At 44.8% G+C, this 20,244-nt stretch overlaps 1 protein-coding gene across 8 annotated transcripts in view; it reads left to right on the forward strand.

Moving 5' to 3' along the window:
* Ablim3 (actin binding LIM protein family member 3) overlaps positions 1-20,244 on the forward strand; it is a 116,310-nt gene that overhangs the window by 39,067 nt on the left and 56,999 nt on the right. For all 8 annotated transcript variants that reach the window (XM_087896010.1, XM_087896011.1, XM_087896009.1 and 5 more), the window contains 3 exons: positions 4,110-4,247; positions 18,378-18,561; positions 20,126-20,238. In XM_087896010.1, the coding sequence (XP_087752136.1) occupies positions 4,110-4,247; positions 18,378-18,561; positions 20,126-20,238 (435 nt within the window). The remainder of the gene's footprint in view (positions 1-4,109; positions 4,248-18,377; positions 18,562-20,125; positions 20,239-20,244) is intronic.

Below are 20,244 nucleotides of genomic sequence, written 5' to 3' on the forward strand. Positions count from 1 at the left end.
AGATGGCGACTAGTATACTAGACAATGCAGATATAGGCTGTTGTCTGCCAGCTTAGCACGCACCACTAGATAGCACTTTCTGGGGGCTGGCAGCAGTGGGGACTCTCGCCTAAATAATTCTAAATGAAATCAGAGGTTCCTAGAAGTATGTTGAGAGCATATCACATAATCTATATTGCCTAAACCTGGCAATGACATGGATTATATCACAAGCAAACAGAACTACTGTCCTGAAGGCTTGTCACCACCCTTAAATGATGCTCTCAAGGACAGGTTCCTTACACCTGAGGCAGTTTGGGAATCTGAATGTGGATCAACTTGGAATCTAAAAGACCTTTGCCCATAAAATCAATGTAATAAATCATGTAAGTGCACCTCCCTACTTTATAGGTTTGAAAAGGTGGGATGAGGGAATGACCAGGAGAAAATCAGCAAGTCAGATCCCATTATTTGGGGGACGGGAAAGGTCAGTAACTGAGCTTGTTGAGCATGTGCATGCAAAGCACCAGGTTCTGTGTGCTGGCATCACGACGAAAATACAAATAAATCAGCATTTCACAGGAGCTTCAGATGGTTGGGGGGGGGAGGTGTACTCCACACATCCCCATACACACCTACACAAAAAATATTGTTAGGTTAATTTCCTAATCTAATTATCCAAAAAGTACAAAATCTCGCTGCAAATGAGATCGCTGCCAAGGCAGGGGCGTCTGTGGGCGATCTTAGCCCAGCATCCCTGACCCTAGAGGTCCGTTGACACGCTCTAGTATGAAAAAAAAAGATCAAATCACAGCACCCTTTTCTAATCAGCCTCTATGGGCAACGTGGAAGAGCTCTCCCAGGGGTGCCTGGATTTCCGCTAATGATGTACTTAGAGACATCACGCCCTCCTGGAGCTTTGACCATGCCCATCATCCCGGCAGCAACCTCATCCCAGAGGTGGGGATGGAGGGACAGAGTTAAGTTCCAGCGCACAGTGGCCTGTTCTCCTCCGCCGCCCCCTCTAATTTTATCTCTTTTTATCAGGCTCAAGACTGAATTCTGGAGGATCAAGCCCACGAAGGCACTTCCATAATTAGAAAAAAAAAATTAATTGGTCTTGAATGGCGGTCCTTGAACTAGAAAGCAGATTAAACCAAAAGTCGTAGATGAGCACATGTGCCGTGGGTCTGGTGGGGATTTGAGAGCCTTCCAAGCTTTCCTCCCTGGTGGGGATGGCTGTACTATTTGTTCTTACTTCATTTTCAGGCTCACAGCTTTGCTTCCCTTGGCAGTGGTATCCCACCATGCTGCTCATATGAGCAGGATTTTATATTTTCTCACGAGCCAGAGAGGAGGGGGGAGTGTAATATTTTCTAGGGGACTCTGAGCAGAAGTTAGAAAACGAAAGAGAAGGGCTTGGACTAAAGGGAATGTTTCATGGAATATTCTAGGTGAGGAGAATTGTTTTGAGCTGTGGAGACACGGCGGCCATGTTTCCAGTCAACGTTTCCAGGACAGACAGACAGACACACACACACACACACACACACACACACCTGGGTGCATGCATGTGTGCACACAGAGACCGGAAGAGGATGTCAGGTTCTCTGTAGCTGGAGCTACAGGAGGTTGGGAGCTGCATGCCATGGGTGAAGCAAGCACTCCTAACCACTGAGTCATTTCTCAGCCTTTGGCAGGGCAGCGAATGCATTTTTTCCGTGTTAACTCATTCAAATTTAGTTAATGATTTCTTTACCTGGCTAATGAATGCATTTCTTTGATTTATCTTTTCTGTCTTCAACTGAAGGCAGAAAAGGAAAAAATGAGTAATGGAGAGAGGCATTATGAAATTGAGCCAGGCATCTTGGTGATACCTATAATCTTAGCACTTGAGAGGCAGAGACAGAAAAATGATGAGTTCAAGGCCAGTGAAACTGTCTTTATTTTTAACAAAAAAAAATGATTTTTTTTTTCTCCCACCCTAGTTACCAAACCTCTGAGAGTCCAGTTTCAGGGTTAAGCAGCCAGGTCCTTGCTCTACAGCACACTTGTAGTTCAGAACACTTGTAATTAGGAAAGACAGAGACCCTGTTCTCTTGTCATTAAAAAGAGAGGAGAGGATGAGATGAGCTGAAGAGATCATAGACCTCCTGATTATGGAACTGGCTTAACGATGGTATGGGTAACTCCGAATTTAGTTAGGGAAAATATCAGGTGCCAGATGCACCAGATAGAAACTGTCTTGGTTGTGCTGCCCTAACGAAGTCTTGGAAGCCATGACAACCAAGATTTGTTCTTGCTCATGAGGGATGCTTATGCATGGATCCAGGCTCCAACACCTTGGCCACCATCAATACCTGCTCCATTTATAGCTAGGTGAAGAGATCAGCAATAATCTAATCAAGTGCTCTCCCCTCGAAGGAACACACACAATCTCCATGCAGATTCCACTGCCACATGTCACCATGTGCGCTCCTTCATGTGCCTAGAAGGCATCCCAACGCCAGTGGACAGACTGCAACTGCACTAGGTCAAGAACCTTGGAATGATGTGATCCCCTCTGTAGTCCAAGAGTCCAAGCAAACTTATAACCCGTGAAGTCTACGTGCGTAAGTGGTGTTTTCAGAACAAGACTGAACCTTCTAACAGATAGTTTTTAACTATGTCTCCAACTTTGAGTGGAAATAAAGGCACTGAATGATGTTTCGTGAAAGGCCACGAATGCCATCTACAAGAGAGACTGGAGGCAAAGCTACTTCATCGGGTTGCATCAGATGGCTGTAATGGCATTTCAACCCTGAGGTCTTGTGGTCTAGGAAGGTACCTATTCGTCATTTTCCAAGACTTTAGGGTGGTTACATCAACTACATCTCATGGGAAATAGATCTCAAAAGGAATCATGAGTAGGTCTAAACAGAAGATTAATAGTGAGGAGATCTCTCCAGCACTATCTAGAGTTAATAGTGGCACTTTGCAGAAATATGTTGTATGAAATGGCTAAAGTATTGTGATAACCATTTCAGAAATCATTGGAAATTCTGCCTCCATCTAAAGTCAAAATTGACGTAACAGTTTCTTTAGGGAAGTTTTTCAAATGTTCTAACACCGTATAACCCAAAGATACACTCATTTGCTACTTACATGCTCGGGCCTGACCATTGGAAAGAAGCAGAAGTTTTTGCTTTCTGTAATTAAACTATTATATTTCTATGACAGGGGAAAGCCTTGTAGATCCGTAAAACCGCTATAGTGCAGAGCATACCGTGGTCTCAAATCTGAGCCAAGGTGTTTGAAGCAGCGTTCATTAGCACTGCGGAGTGGGAGGGCATGAGCAGGGGAAGTGCCCCAAGCATCTTTCCAAACCAAGCCTGCGGGAAAGTTCCACAGGGCAACGCAGGTGAGCGCTGCCAGGAACAGCGAGATTCACAACACATTTGAGTTTGGGTTAATTTTCTTTCCTTTGCTGCCTGTTCAGAAATCTTCTACTGTTGTCAGATTTTTTTTCAGCCCTCTCCCGCTCAGTTACGTGACCACATCTGAGGCTTTGACCCACAGTTTAAGGAGCTGGACTGTACAGTAATAATAAAATATATAGTATAGGATACACGGTCATTAGTATCATTGTCAAATATTCTGTACCATACATGACCGTATGCGCTTTCCAGGACTAGCAATGCAGTGGGTCTGTTTACAGCAGTATCACACACATAACTAATGCCTCGCTCTGAAGCGTCACTCCGCCAGAGCAGCATGAGGCAATAGGGCCTTTCCAGCTCCATCCCGATGCCAAGGGTCCCCTGTCAGGTATTTGACCTTGGCCCAGACTTTATGCAGCATATGAGCACACTCTTTCCTCTTTCGTGTCTCTTCATTCAACAGTTTGGCTTCTACTGTTGCAAGGAAAGGCTACGTGCATGCCTGAGTCTTTGCTTGTTGGAGGCGGCTCATGGGCTCATCTCAGAGGCACTCAGTCCGGCATATACCATGTGCTGGGACTGTTGTCTGGTGGGGAGATAATTCCCACCCGTCCTACTTCTTATTCTCCTAGTTAAGATTATGATGACTAATGACTGACTTTTCAAAGAATTAGAACCTCCTAGACAGTGATCTCTCCTTTCCTTTTCCAGTTCCTTACCAGCAGACTCCTTACAGTCCCCGGGGCAGCTCCAACGTCATCCAGTGCTACCGCTGCGGAGACACCTGCAAAGGGGAAGTGGTCCGCGTCCATAACAACCACTTCCACATCAGATGCTTCACCTGTCAAGGTAGGAGGCCCTGTCTCAGCTTCCTTCGCAGATTCTTGGCCCCTCCCTGCCAGTACATGCCTAGGGACGGGAATATAACAAGCTGTTGAGATCGCTGTAAAGGCCACCACTTTCCTCTGGGAATTCGCCCTTAAGTGGTTGGAGCCCAAGGGGACGCTTGAGTGAGATTAGAGCTGGATGGGTGGGAGGGTGTGTGTGAGGGGGTCCTGGCCTCCTCAGAGAAACAGAGGCTGGCCAGGAGAAAAGGACAATCCTTAGAGCTAATGTCTGCATCTGAAAAGATTGATGCTGCTTGAGACTCTCAATCAGCTAGGGAGTGAATGACTGTTTTACCCAGTCTGGCTTTGAGATGTACAGCTATTCTGTGACAGTATGGCGGTCCTCAGCAGAGAAGTCTAACAAAAAAAAAAAAAAAGATTTGCCATTTGGAAACAGATGTTCTGTCGCTACCGCTTACCCACATAGAGCTGACTCATAGTGTCCTGCATCCTACGCCAAGGCTCACTCAGCGTTCCCAAACAGAGAGGATCACTGTAGCAGGAAGGGAGCAGGCTTATCTGAAAGAGAGTCCTGTCGCCCACAAGCCATGCTCCACTCCAGGGGGCTGACAAATACCTCTCCCAAGGCACCTCCCATCTCTGCCTCCAGGCTGCCAAGTTCACAAAGCAGGCATGGCCATGGCGAACCACTTGCGAGCTTGATCCGGAACCTGTGACTGGCACCTGGTGATCCTAGGGTTATATGCTGAAAGTTCAATGTGTGCTTTTTGTTTCTGTCCTCTGTGACCACGCTTCAGATACTCGTAGCCAGGTCTTCCCATGACAAATTATATCACAGGTCCTCAAAGTGAGCCTCATCTTCAAGGACCCCCTCCTGTGTCGTTATCGTGAGGCTTCCTCTTTGATCCACTCTAGGCCCTCAATGTTATTCTTAAATCATGATCCCCAGAATGCATCACAGGTCTCGAGGGCAGACAAATATAACAAGCACTGTGTTTCTGTCAATGGGACTGTACTGGCTTGGTTTCTTAAGGGCTTAATTCTTACCATTAACTTATATTGAATATATGGTCAATAGAAACTTCCAGATCTCCTCTTATCAATCATTACCTCAGCCTCGTGTATCTGAGATTGGCTTTCTTTGCCACAGAGAAGAAACCTAAATTCCTTTCTTTGTGACCCAACTGGACTTTGTATTGATATATATATATATATATATATATATATATATATATATATATATCATATTCTCCAACGTGTTTGTAGAAGCATATATAGAATATGTCTTAATTTGTGCAGCTTAAATTGTATATTTATATTGAGAATTGACAAAATCTTTAATGCAGTTGAGCTATACAGTATTTTGGTGCGTGACTACTTTTACATCTCAGAAATTGGGGGCAGGACAGAAAATCAAAACAACAAAGATGTCATGAGGGAGGGATGTGTCATGTGTCTCTGCGATGGCTGTTCTGAAGAGAGTGTGAGCAGTTACCTTTGGCTCCTAACAAAATGTAACCGCGGACAGGACCAGTGCCTGTACCTGGCTTCTCGCTTCCAACAGGCTGGCCTGGCCTCCTTCATATGGTGGTGTCGGATCTCCAAGCACAAGAGGATACCCTTCAGTAATCAAGACCTTTCACACCCCAGCTTGGGCCATGCTTGTTAATGTCCTACTGTTGACAAAAACAAGCCAATAGCCAAGCCAGACTCAAGCTCCTGGAGAAACTTTGCCTCTTGTGGGGAAATCTGAAGCCTCAGATCTCAAGGGTGTGAATGCAGAGAAGGGACTCATTTGACCACATCCACAATCCCCAAAAGGCGGTATAGAGTCTCCTTTGACGAAGATTTCAAGGAGGAAAAGAGACCATTATTTTTTCTGAATATTTCTAGGTCAGCTGCTCGGGTAAAACAAATGACAGGATTTGGGTTTCCTTCCCTAACAAGTAAGGAGATTCGTTGCCTTCAATAGGCAATTCTGAAATGTCTATCCAGGCCCCTTGTAACTCTCCCAACACGCGGTACTGTGCTGAGATAAAAAGAAGGAACCGACACAGGTCAGAAGCAGTCAGTGGAGCTGGTGGTGGAACAGCCAGGCCCAGATTTCATCCCGATGGTTTGTGCAAAGCCTTGGGGACATCAAGCGTAAGTAGATCACAGAAAGAAACAGACCATGCTAGAGTCACCAAAGCTGGGACATAATAGGAAACCATACAGCAGAGGCCCTGCCTAGGGCCTGCTCGCAGTGCATCATGGGAAAATGGCTCTCAACAGCAAAGAGGAGAGCAAGGAAGCTTGTCTACTGGGTACAAGGGACTGAAATGTCTATGCAGCTGTTGAGAATCCACCCTTTACATGATTCATGGATGATACTCATACTGTGTATACATTTTATGACTCAAAGTATATTTTTAGTTTCTATGAATAATTTTATTTTCAATATGCCTTGGATAGAAATGAAAGCCCAACGCGTCCCTACAAAGCAAGTTGAAAGGTGTTAATAAACACACAGAAACACACCAGAAAACTAATTCTAGGGCAAGGTGGTGCATGAAACGTCACAGGAGAGGGGCTTGACTAAAAGTAAAATAGGTGCTAAGTGGGAAAAAAAAGATCTAATAATGGGGAAAAAAGTCTAAACAACCAAAAATCTCACCAACAGTTGAGCAGCCTAGCACCTGAGAGGTGGAGGCTTCAGATACCAGGCCAGAAACAAAACAACTACAAAATAAAACAAAAATCCAAAATGGGAGGGTGGAGGCAAAGAACCAGGAGTTGGAGGTCATCCCGAGCTACATTAAGTCTGGGATCAGCCTTGGGGATATGAGCCCTCTCAGAAGAGAACACTGAAAGCTGCAACCAGGCACCTGTCAGTGAGGGACTGCAGAATGCCTTCTCTGGAGATTCAGGAATCCTTGGAGATTATGTGGCATAACAATTCCGCCTTGTTACTCAGATGCTGAGTCTCCTTAAGGCTTCCAGAACTCCTAGGAGCCAGGGGGTATGGTTGTCGCGGGAAGACTCCCACCTGGACCCACACTCCGGCCCCATTAAAAACAACTGTGCTCACTCGCCAGCAAGGAGGCCTTCTTGGGTGGTTGGAGAGGTCCCTGGTTCTCCATCCTTCTTGCAGGCACTGGCAGTAAAATGACTAGTAAAAAGGTAGAGCCAGAGGCTGAGCTATGTAGGGTAGGATGAGGGCTCAAGGATGCTAATTGGCTGGCAGAGCAAGGAGGGCCAGGATAAGATAGAGCACATGCACCGTGGTGCCCTTCTGCTTCTGTTTGTGCTTGCGTCATTAGAACTAAGTCTCAACTTGCTCCTCCAGGTTGAGTCTGGTGGCCAGAACCTCACAAGCCTCCCAGTCAGAGTAGAGATCCACTCCGAAGTGTTTCTTCAATAACTGGTACTGTTCAAAGGTGGTATCAGTGGCTTAGTATATAGGAGGGCAGGGAATGCCGAGGCGCCTCCATCTTGACGGTAGCTCAGGTCAGATGAGTTCAGGTGTTTTCTAGAGTCAGAGATTTAAAACGAAGTTTCACACCTGACAAACAGTAAAAGCAAATAATAATCCTTTTGGAAGAAGCTCAGCTTTATGCCAGGCCTCAAAGAATTAACATAGAAAAATGAGTATCTCGGAGACAAAAACTGCAAATCGTGGAGGAGAGAAGTGACAGGAATGCTGGAGACTAGAGTACGTATTAGAATAGACATTATCTATGGCAGTCTAATAAAAACTCTGCAGGGAAATATAAAAGATGCAGCCTACATGCATCAGAATGAAACCTCAGATTATCAAACATAAAGAGGTAATCTCAAAAGTAACCAGAAATCAAAGACGGATCATCTGCATCTGAATGGTGGATAGGATGACAGTTGATACTTTCACATCAACAAGCAAGCCAGAAAACAGTAGGATGTTCTTTCGTGGAGTGGAAGAAAAAAATCGTCAAAGTAGGGTAATGTATTCATAGAAACCATTGTTTTAGAACAAAGGCAACCCAACGTATAACATCATACTTGCTGGTGAAAGACTAAAATTTTTCCTATATGATAAAGAAAAGATGGGAATGTCTGATCTCACCACTAATGCTCAATGATATACTGGGTTAGGCAAGAAAATTAAATTTAAAAGGCATATAAATTGAGAAGAAAGGAGCTGGGGTGGTGGTGGTACACGCCTTTAATCCCAGCACTTGGGAGGCAGAGACAGGAGTATCTCTGTGAGTTTGAGGCCAGCCTGGTCTACAAGTGAGTTCCAGAATAGCCAGAATTGTTACATAGAGAAACCCTGTCTCAAAAACCAGAGAGAGAGAGAGAGAGAGAAAAGAAAGGATAAAAATGGTTTCTATTGATCTCATGTATAGCCAAACCTATGTGATGCATGAAAAAAATTATTAGAAGTGATAAATAAAATGTTTCACAACACAAGATCAATATTCCAAACCATTTGTGTGTTTATGCACCGGCAATGAACAATTTGAAAGTAAATTGAGAGAGCTAGAGATGTAATAGCTCAGCAGTAGAGCACTTGCCTAGCATACAACAGGTCCTGAGTTCAATTCCTGGCACTGCTAAAACAAAATAAAGCTGAGGAAACAATTCAGACTGGTGAAATGTCTCAGTGGGCAAAGGCACTTGCCAACAGACTGCCAATCTGAATTCAATCCCTGGAAGCCACATGATGGAAGGAGAGTTGATTCCCATAAGGTGTTCTCCGACCTCCACACATGCACTGTGTCATGTATATGCACACACATGCAACACACAATAAATACAGGTTTTAAAATTCTACTTACAATTGCAGATATATACAAACAAATATAACAAAAAATTATGACAGCTAGAAAATGCTAAAGCACACAGAAAGCCATTCTGTCTTCATGAATTAGACTGTAATGCTGCCAAGATAGTTTGAGTTCACTTGGGTCAACATAATATAATGTCTAGTCACCTCCAGTTGTCACAACAATACATTGACTGGGTGGCTTAAAAACAGAAATTTATTTTTTGACATTTCTGAAAAAAATATTAGTATAAAATAAGGACATGTTGGGTTCTAAAGAGGACTCCTGGCTTACAGGTAGCCACCATAGTAAGTCTCTCTGTGATGGAGGAGAGTTATCTGTCTATGTGTTACTTTCATTGGTTAATAAAGAAACTGCCTTGGCCCTTTGATAGGACAGAAAATTAGGTAGGCAGAGTAAACAGAACAGAATGCTGGGAAGAAGGCAATGAGGCAGTCGCCATGACTCTCCTCTCCGAGACAGACCCAGGTTAGAGTCTTCCCGGTAAGCCACGACCTCGTGGTGATATACAGATTATTAGAAATGGGTTAATTAATATGTGAGAGTTAGCTAATAAGGGGCTGAAGACAATGGGCCAGGCAGTGTTTAAATGAATACAGTTTCCGTGTAATTATTTTGGGGGTAAGCTGGGATCCAGGCGGGAACGTAGCCCGCCGCTCCTTTCACTACATCTCTGCATGGGAGAGAGAAGGTGGAAGGAGGGAGGGAGGGAGAGCACTTTATATAGGGCCTAATATCACTGCATACACAGGGCTTTACTCTCAAGTCCTCATCTAAACCTAGACCTAGTTATCATACGGCAACTACACACCCAGATGCCATCAGGGCAGAGGGTAAAGCTTCCATATATGCATTTCGAGACAGCATAAATCAGTCCATAAAATTCACATCTATTTACAAAGAGCAAACAATGAAGATGAACACTGAGGACCCAAGACTTCTCACTTTTCAAACTCGCCACGAATAAAGCTAATAAACGTGCAGGGTGGTGACAGCACAGGATTGACCTACCAATCAATAGAATGGAATCAGGTGCCCAGAAATAAACCTTTATATTTATGGCCAGTTTATTTTCAACAAGGGTGCTAAAATAATTCAATAGAGAAAACCGGATCTTTCTATAAATGGTTCCAGGAAAACTGAATATTCACGGACAAAAAAAAAAGACAGAAAATAGACTGTTTCATACAAACATATAAAAATTAACTCAAAATTATTCAAAGACAAACATATGGGCTAAACTGTAAAATTTTAAAGAGAAAATAGACGAATAAATCGTTGTGACCTTGAGCAGGGTGCCAGCTTCTCAGACAATATCAAAAGGAGATTCCGCAGAGAAAAAACAGGCAAATTAAACATCATCAAAGCTTAGTTTTATGCTTCAAAATACACCCCTGATTTTTTTCTCTTTTGAGACAAAGTCTCATTTTAGAGCGCTGGCTATAACTTGCTATCTAGATAAAGCTGACCTCGAACTCACAGACGTCCACTTGCCTCTGCCTCCCAAGAGCTAAGATTAAGGAGTGTGCTACAATGCCTGACTTGAATACACCCTTAAGAATGTGAACAGATAATGCTGCCAAGATAGCTTGAATTTCAATTGGATCAACATAATATAATGTCTAGTCACCTCCAGTTGTCACAACAATACCATTGACTGGTTGACTTAAAAACAGAAATGTTTTGACATTTCTGAAAAAAATAATAGTACAAAATTAGGACATGTTGGGCTTTAATGAGGACTCCTCCTGGCTTACAGGTAGCCACCATGGTAAGCCTCTCTGCATGGTAGAGAGAAGGTGGAAGGAGGGAAGGAGAGAGGGCACTTTATACAGGGACTACTCCTTGCAGGGCCCAAATGGAAGAAAATAATTACTTATTAGATATCTAATCAAACACTTAGATCAAGCTATGTAAGGAATTTTTATAATGTAATGATAAAAATGTTAACCCAGTGTCAAAATGGACCAAGGAAATGACATTTCTCCAAAGAAGTTATGCATATATCACATAAAAATGCTCATTATCATTAGAATTCAAAGACAGCAAATCAAACCACAATGCACACAAGTTCCTATACAAAAGATGGCTAAAACCAGAAAATCCCAGTGCAAGTGTTGAGGAGGATGTAGAGACACTGTGACCCTTTTGTACTGTTGGTGGGGATATAAACAACTGTGCTGTCTTAGAGACTGTCTGACAGTTCCTCAGAAGGTTAAGTCAAGCGTAGAATTCAAAGTTCCACTCCTGGGTGATTTTCATTTTAAGAAAAAATGAAAGCAGAGTCTGAGGAAATGATTGCCAAGAGTGAAGACTGGACCCCCCCCCAACCCCATGTAAAATGCAACTAATCCAAGTGATGGTGAGATGGGAAGGGGAGACAGGTGAACTCCTAGGAGCTCATGAACCAGCTATCCTGCCTTGTGGAAAAGCTGCAGGCCAAACAAATGTTGGAAGACAATTAAGGGCCAACAGCCAAGGTTGCCCTTTGACCACCACACCTGTGCCATACACACAGGTACTGACATCCCCCACATACATAAATGCCTACACATGCGCACATACAAAAAAAAAGTGAAAATGTTTTCACTCAAAGTATTAGACATGATGTTCATAGCAGTACTACTCGTAGTAGTTGAACAAAAGGGGCTATAAAATATCCATCAGCTGATGAACGCAAATAAAATACATTTTATCTATACTCAGCAATAAAAAGGAATGAAATACATTTTCCAACATAAAGGAACCTTTGGAACATGGAGGAAACACTACACAAATACATATTTCAATCTGCATATATGAAGTACTCAGAATAAGCAAGATTACTGGTTGGAAGCAGTTGAAGAAATGTAAGTACTGATTTTAATGGGTTTATGGTGTATTTTAGATGTGAAGAAAATATCAAATATACTAAAATATACTAAATATGACTGAGTTATACATTTTAAATAGTTGAATTTTATAGCATGGAATTGTGTGTCATTAAGACTGCTCAAAGAACATTTTTAGGCAAAAACTGGATTTGGTTTCAACAAACCCTCATGAACTGAAATTTTGGAGTGTGTTCTGTAGGCAGAAGGGAAGGGACCCTGAGATGGAAGAGAAGAGATGCAAGATGCAATGATTAGCAAAATCTTAATGGAAAATAGAAAATACTTAGCAGTGATAAGAGGTGAAGAAATGATGTGTAAAGCGCTTATGTTCGAAAATGTTAAGTGGTAAAAGACAACCGCAATCGCCTTAAATAATCATAACAGGAAAAAGAAGTTTGAACATTAGTGAGCCAAATTCCCCGTTCTAAAAGTTTGAGAAACTGAAAAGCAAAGTGAGAATGAGGAAAACATCAGGAAGGAAAGAGTAGACAGCACTGAAAAGCACAGATGAACAAAGCCAAAGTGAGTTCTTTACAAATACAAGTTAAATAGACAACATGACTGAAAAATCACTTATATAGAAAGGAGAAATAGGCAAATGTTAAAGTTAAAGCAGTAAGATACCGCATGTGCCGCTATAGTGGAAACACAACATGCTCTCAACAGTTCAGAACAACAGATTGCAAAACTTGGGTTAAAAAACTTTGATCCTGTCAAAGTGAAACTTACTAAAAGTTACTTTTAAAATGTTTAAAACTGAGTGATCCTCTAGCTCCCTCAGACTGAACCCCTGGGTCTGCAGTTAAAACCCCTTTGCAAAAGAAAAGAAGGGTCAGTAGCAAAGAACTGGGTAAGTGGACTATCTTAAGCTTGCAAAGCTCCGACAAAATGATGTATCAAGACAGTGGTAGTCAATAGTCAATTCTATCCCCACCCCAAACCATAAAAGTGCAATGAACCAAGCATCTATTGGTTCTTTCTAGACTTAACTATCAAGCCACAGAAGTATAAAGAGGGGAACAGGTTAATCAGAGCCACAAGGCACATCCACCAAGACCCAAACTTTAGGGACCTTCAGAGGACAGGTGACTTGCTGGAAAGATGGCTCAGTGGTTTAGAGAACTAGTTGCTCTTGCAGAGGAGGATTTGGTTCCTAGCACCTATACAACCATCTGTAGCTCCAGTTCCGGGGGATCTGGTGCCTCTTCTCACCTCTGAGGACACCAGGCATGCACGTGGTACACAGACATACATGCAGGCAGAACGCCCATACATACAAAATAAAATCAATGCATCGAAAAAAAATAAATTTAAGATGACAGCGCCACACTGGATAAACTATCGATTCAAAGCAATTCTAGTATATTCCATAAAGTTTCCCATGGAAATTAAGAGTCTGTTAAAATTGAATTCTTGACAAAAGGTCTGTGATGGTTCACATCCCTGAAGACCAGCATCAAAATCAAGGGCCTGCCCTACCAGCCTTCACCGTGTATTGTTAGGGTGTAAGTTACTGACACACGGGGTCGTGGACTAAGGACCGGTAGATAGGCCAGCAGAACTGAATATAGAACCAGAACAAAGCACACAAGGAAACAGGTCTGTTGCTGATCACTGGAGAACAATTAAGCTGCTTAATAAACAGCACAGACGTGATTAAGTCTCCATGTGGGGGGAAACTGAATCCCTACCGTATAGCCCTCACTAATGTCGATTCCAGATGGGTGGGCTGCAGCCATATGGAGAGCAAAACCAAACTTCTAGAAAGCAACATCGAGGCATCCTTTCAGTATTTCACAGTAGGAAAGCATTTCTTAAATGTGACAGAGAGCATTCAAGCTATAAAGAAAACAATGGGAAATTGACAGTGTAAAAACTGAGGTTGTGTGCCAGAGTCTCCGTGATAAAGCTCATGGCTGAGCATCTTCAGGACACATGTTGCTCTGGATAATTTTAACAGTTAATTTGTCACAATATAGAATCACCTTAGAGGAAGTCACAGTGAGGATCTGTCTAGTTCACATTGGCCTGGGGCTATGTCTATGGGGTTTGTCTTGATTGTTAATTGACATGAATAGACCTACCCAGCATGTGGGAGACACTAATTCTTGGGTGAACCCTGTATATGAGTGAAGAAAACTCACGGGCTACTTAGTTCTGGGTACTAAGCACAGGCAAGCTGGGAAAGGCAGGTGCAATGTACTCTCTCTGCTCTTGACTGTGGATGTAATTACGCTTGTGATGCTGCTTGAGCGCCTGAATTGATTCCTCCACAGTGATGGACTGTAACCTGGAATTGTAAGATAAATAAACCCTTTTTCACTCCCCTGGGGAAAACAAACAAACAAAAATCTGAGGATGTGACTTCATCCGGAACTACGGGTGTTAACGGTGGCAAGTGAAAAAGATTCATTTCTGAGCTAAAACACCGCTTAAAGCTTCAGTGGGTGAAAGATTTTAGCCTTTTACCATTCAAGAAGTACAAATGGCCCATAAACATAGGAAGATATTCTCGAATTCACTAATCATCAGGAAAATGAAATGTAAAGTCGCACTCTGGTACCCTTTCACACATGTCATGTTGAAAACTCAGGTCTCCCCAAGTCTTTATTGGTGAGACTGAGGATCTAAGGGATCTGCTGGTGGGAACATCGATTGAGAAAAAGGAGGGAAAACCAGAAGGTAGATAGCGATGCTCATAGCTGCAGGGTCGTAGGAGCGGCACTTGCCAAAGCTGGTTCGCAGCCATGGGACGGCCTCTGCAGCTGCATCCACCCCACGTGACTTCTACACAGGCCCCAGAGACTGAGCAAAGGGATCAGCAGTGACAACCTCAGACACAGGCTGTACTAAATGACCTGTTATGTGTGGATATATCATAAATGGTAAGCCCACAAAGAAACGTTAAGGGATAATAAACACCCAATCAGTGACTTGCAGAAAGGGGGCGCTATCTGGGGGCTACAGACAGGTTCCTCGGGTGCCAAGAATATCCTAGTTCAGAAACTTGGGACAGACATGTGGATACAAATTTGAGTTATTCTTTAAACTGTACAGATGTATTTCTCTGTGTGTTACATATTTCACAATTAAAATGTTTTAAATATTGAATTAGATTGCCCTGCAGGCCCTTCTAACTATAATCTTGAAATTTCAGAAAAATCTAGTCTTGATTGCCTTGATTTCTCTGGCAGAGTTCTAGACCCAGCACGCTTGATATCTCCCCAGTGCAAGCTAGCCCCTCACCTCACAAAGGAGCTACAGTAGAGGGAGGGGACTCTAAAACTATGCAACACCTGAGATGTAGACAAGGACCACAGACAAAAGTCCAGCGACCTGCAAAATAGTACATTTCTCTTGGGCATATGCTGTGGCTGTGTGTGAGAGCGACTTCCAGGCAGTGTGTTCACAGATAACATTCATGTGCATTTTCCACAAGCATTTTTAATTGGGTAATCTGCCTTTCTTACTACCCAGCTTTGGGTTTGTGTTTATCTTTGAGTGGAGGAGAAAAAAACAGAGTGTGTGTGTCTCCCCAAGTAGAGGTCAGAGGTCACTTTCTACCTCGTTCATACATACTCCAGGCCAGCTGTCTCTACCTCCCATTTCGCTGAAAGTGTGCAGGGGTTACAGATGTGCTCCACTGGGCTGGCTTTACATGGGTTCTGAGTATCCAGACTCAGGACCTCATGCCTGGTGGGGGGGGGGCAGTAGCTTTACCCAGAGTCATCTCCCCAGCCCCAAGTGGTTGGTTTTTTTTTAAATCATCAGACTTGTGTGTGTGTGTGTGCACGTGCGCACGCGCGCACATAATGGCTATCCATGTGTGTTCATTCTCATCATTTCCTCATGTAACGTGTGCCATGTGTGTGAGGCTCCGCCTGGCCTCATCCGTACCTGCTGTACCGCTCCTTTTTGCTCCTTGCCCCCCATCCCTGCTCCCTACTGTATTTCCAGGAGTCCCTAAGATTCTTATCAACTTTTACATCCTTCCTACCAGAAACTTCCTCCTCAAGCTCCTTGGAGGAAATGAAGGAACTGATTGTTCTGAGTTTTCTCATGGCCTCCTGGTTCTCTCCACTGAGAGAGATGACTCTGGAGGTGGAGCTGGCAGAGAAAACAAAGGAGAAAAAAAAAAAAAAAAGAAGGGAAAAACAGGAGCTGTTTCCAATGAGGTAGTAGGCCATGACCCAACTAATTCCATGAAGCAATTGATCTACCACCTGCGTGCCCAGAACAGCCTGTGCTCTGCTTCTGCCTGCTCCCAAGGCCAGGTATTGTTTGAGAGGACACATTTTCATAGTGCCTGAAAACTGAGCCCTTCCTGGCTTCCTGTCACCACCGTCTCCACCATCCGCCCTGCCATCCCCTTCCCCAAGACTTCAAACTGAATTCAGAATGCTCAGACACACAGCAAGCCCCAAGTTCTTCTCATGGTCCCACAGGAGGTCAGTTCTAAAATCTCAGCCTTTTCAGTTTGCACAGAAATAAACTGAGGCCCCAGGAAGGAGAAGGCCAAGTTCATGGTCATCCAGAGACCTAGTGGCAAGGATGAGACCAGGGCCCGGTGATCTAATTCCCAGGTCAGCCCATCCCCCGCTGTCTGTTAAGCCTGCTGCCAGCCTACAGAAGCAAGCAAACACTTGTGAGGCATGTTTGCTCGCCTCTGAAAGGCTCTCCCCTTTCCAGCCCGGCTCCTTTTGCAGAACTCTCAGTAATGAAATAGTGTTTGCTGAGGTGATGTCACCCATGAAACGCTGGCTCCACTGATCAACCGGCTTGGAAACTATTCTGTTGGTTTCCCTACCACTGGCCAGGCTTGAGAGAGCCGCCTTGTAGTTTCCCAAATCCTCAGGGAACCCGTGCCAAAAACCAGAGTACCTGTCAGGTACTGTACAGAGAACTGTAACTCTTTAGGCTAGCTGTGTTGTCAAGGCCTTTTCCACCCAAAGGCAGCCCATGTGGAAACCCAGGCTATCAGGCAGTCTCCAGATAGGTGCAGATAAGGGGAACTAGACACAGGACCCAGGGGCCTGTCCAGTTACCTTCCTTTGATCCCTGACTGACCCATTCTGCTTTTGGCTGAACTAGCGTCTTCTTCTGCTTGCTGCGGTTTCATTGTCTCTGAGACTCTTTAACTCCCAGGGAAGAAACAGCCTCTTTCCATAGTTCATCACACTCATTTCATAAATGAACTTCCGATTGGGGAATCTTATCCCCACACAGCAGATTCCTTTGATGGGGCTTGCTCCCCCATAAATTTGGTTGTTCGGATACCTATGCATCCACCTGTTTTTCTCCTACCTAACTCCTCTTTATTTCCATACAGTGCCAGGCAGGAGAACGCTTCCCAGTCGGTATCAGCTTGATTTCTCTGAGTCCTGTGACCCACGTGTGTGTTGTGTTCAGCAAGAGGTAGAGCCATCGAGTTCTGGTGGCTGGCCAAGAACAATGACAAAAGCCAGCACTGTTTTGTGGCCTCTGGGATGTCTCACCTCACCCCTAGTACCCTCAGCCCAGGAGCTATCTCACATACGCAAAACCTGAACTTCTTAAACGGAACTGTTGCCTTCCTCCCAGTGGGCTGAAGCCATCTTTTCCTGTGTGCCTTCCCTTCACTCCCTCAGACTCTGCCCTGGCCCAGTCCCACCGCGTACATCTGTGGCTGGCGGCTTCCTGCATCTGTGTTCTGTTGCATTTCATGTTGTCAGTGCTTCACATGGACGCCACCCGAGCCAAGGGTCCTCCCATAGTCCCTCCCTCCGCACTAGCGGGGTTTCTGCCTTTTCCCCACTGTCTGTACCTACGTGATGGCCACATCACCCATAATGCATGGTACTGTCTCTCTGGAGACACATTTGCCTCTTTGCAGTCTAGGGATTGTGTATTTTGCATCCACGCCTAGAAACAAACCAACCCTGCTATTGTCTACAGCAAGAACCAACCAGACACCTCACATTTCCCATCCCATTGCCACCCCAAACTATCTCCTGTTAAGGATTTGGAGCTGGCATCTCCACATTGCTCTTGACCTGGTGGAGAGTCAAGCATATAGCAGTCTCCCAGGGGATTTTTTTTTCAATGACTGTTGCTTTCTCAGATTCACGATACCACCAGCTCTGTGGCATGTCGAGAGTCCCAAGGCTTTGAAATTCAGTGTGTTGAAAAGATTGTACAATATCCACGGTCCCCAAGGAATATACATCCGTAGCAATTGAGTTGTGTGCAAACCACCCAGGCCTGGGAGTTCAAACCAGACTCACACACCTACCTCTGAAGAGTGCCATATGATCTAATGCAAATGACCCAAAGGCCCATGAGCTCTGACATGTCACCACCCTGTGGCTCCCAATGACAAAGTCAGACATCAGCCTTTCCGCTAGTAAGGATCTTCTGCCTACCGATTCTGCCAGACTCAACCTACACTGTTTCTCCCCTTGTTCCTCCAAGTGTGCGGTTGTGGCCTGGCCCAGTCGGGCTTCTTCTTCAAGAACCAGGAGTACATCTGCACCCAGGACTACCAGCAGCTCTACGGCACCCGCTGTGATAGCTGCCAGGACTTCATCACGGGTGAGGTCATCTCTGCGCTGGGCCGCACCTACCACCCTAAGTGCTTCGTGTGCAGCCTGTGCAGGTGAGCATCCCAGGGGACCAGGGATACTGGCTAGACCCCAGGGAAGAGGAAGACATGGCCTTCCCTAGGCAACCTGGGAGTGTATAGGCCTTATACTAGGCCCTGGGTTTCTGGAAACTTGAGAATGGACTACTCTGGTAGGGCCATGGTTTTCAAAACGTCCGGCAGCTGGATCCCATCTTGTCCCATGTAGTCTGACGTAAAGAATTAGTTTGTCCTATGATGACAACAGGTTAAGGATCCAAACACCATGCTCAGCAGCATCTCATTTCCCTTCAAAAGCTCCCAAGAAAACCACCAAGTACCTTGTCCCTCAGAAATTCGTCTGGAAGCCAAGTAGCCATCTGGCCCAGGCTTCCACACCCTCATCCTCGGGTAGCACAAGGATGTCTGCTGATAGCCGTCTTCCATCCTCCCAACACTATCTCTGGCTGAAAGAATGACCCTAGTATCTGGCCTCATCTGTGTAAGCCTCAGTAGTGGAGGTCAAATCCACTGCAGCCTCGTTGGTTTCGTGAAGATGACGGATAGGGTGTGTGCAGAGACCTGTGTCTGGTGTCCGACCTGCAGTGTGCCCGCTTGTCCCACTGTGACAGCCGTCCAACCACTCTCAGGACAGCTCCTCTCTGCCCACTTCCCTACCAGACAGCTCAACCACGTGTTAATTTAGCAATGCGCACCAAGGCCCTGCCGCATGCCAAGCAACACATTAAGGAGATGGAAACAAAATAAAGGAAACCTCAGCCCTGCCCACAAATGTGTTAAAATTTAATGGCCATCTCTGATTAAGTCATAAGCAAACTATGATTTGAGTACATGTGTATTTCTTTTTGGGAAAAGAAAGTATTGATTAATTATTTTCCCCTGTAAAATCATCACTGGTTAGTTACCAAACAGAGTAACCAGTTAGAATTTCTGACTAATGGCTGTGTAAAAATAATAACAAATCAGAACAGTGAGGATATAATTACCCTAATTCCCACCCCAGCTTTCCCTCCAGTGTCCCAAGTTGCTGATAAAAAGACAAGTGGGGCCACTTGCTAGGACCTAAACTCAGAGCGCACACATGTGACGGGTACCCCACACCACAGACGCAAAAGCAGCCACTCAACACCGTTGACGGTACTGGAGATCTGTGAGTCCTTTATCATTGGCTGGGCAGGCAGATGTAGGAGCTTGAGGCCCCCCAACTGGAGAAACTGAACAAACACAGAGGAGGAGGAGGAATTGACAACTTTGGGGCCCGCCTAGAGAGATAGGATAAACACTGTGAGGAGTGGGGTTGCCTCTCCGTTTCAGCTGGGGAGCATGTGCTCACAGCCACAGTATGACTTATCGCTGTCACGTGATATAAATAGCCCACCGCATCAACCGGTTCTGGCCCCCTAGATCCTGAGTGCTTTAGCTAGACTGTCGTTCTGAATGGCACTTGCCCTGCTGGATGCTTTAGAAAGCAAGCTACACGTCTTAGAGTATACCCAAGCATAGGCTTTGCCAGTCAGCAGTAGCCACAGGAGCTTCAGGCAAGAGAAACTGATTCTCTTCCTCATTCCCACCCCCACAGGAAGCCTTTCCCGATTGGAGATAAGGTGACCTTCAGTGGTAAAGAATGTGTCTGCCAGACGTGCTCCCAGTCGATGACCAGCAGCAAGCCCATCAAGATCCGCGGACCAAGCCGTGAGT

Source organism: Myodes glareolus, chromosome 13 (genome assembly GCF_982192425.1).
Source record: "Myodes glareolus chromosome 13, mMyoGla1.1, whole genome shotgun sequence".
Taxonomy (NCBI): domain Eukaryota; kingdom Metazoa; phylum Chordata; class Mammalia; order Rodentia; family Cricetidae; genus Myodes; species Myodes glareolus.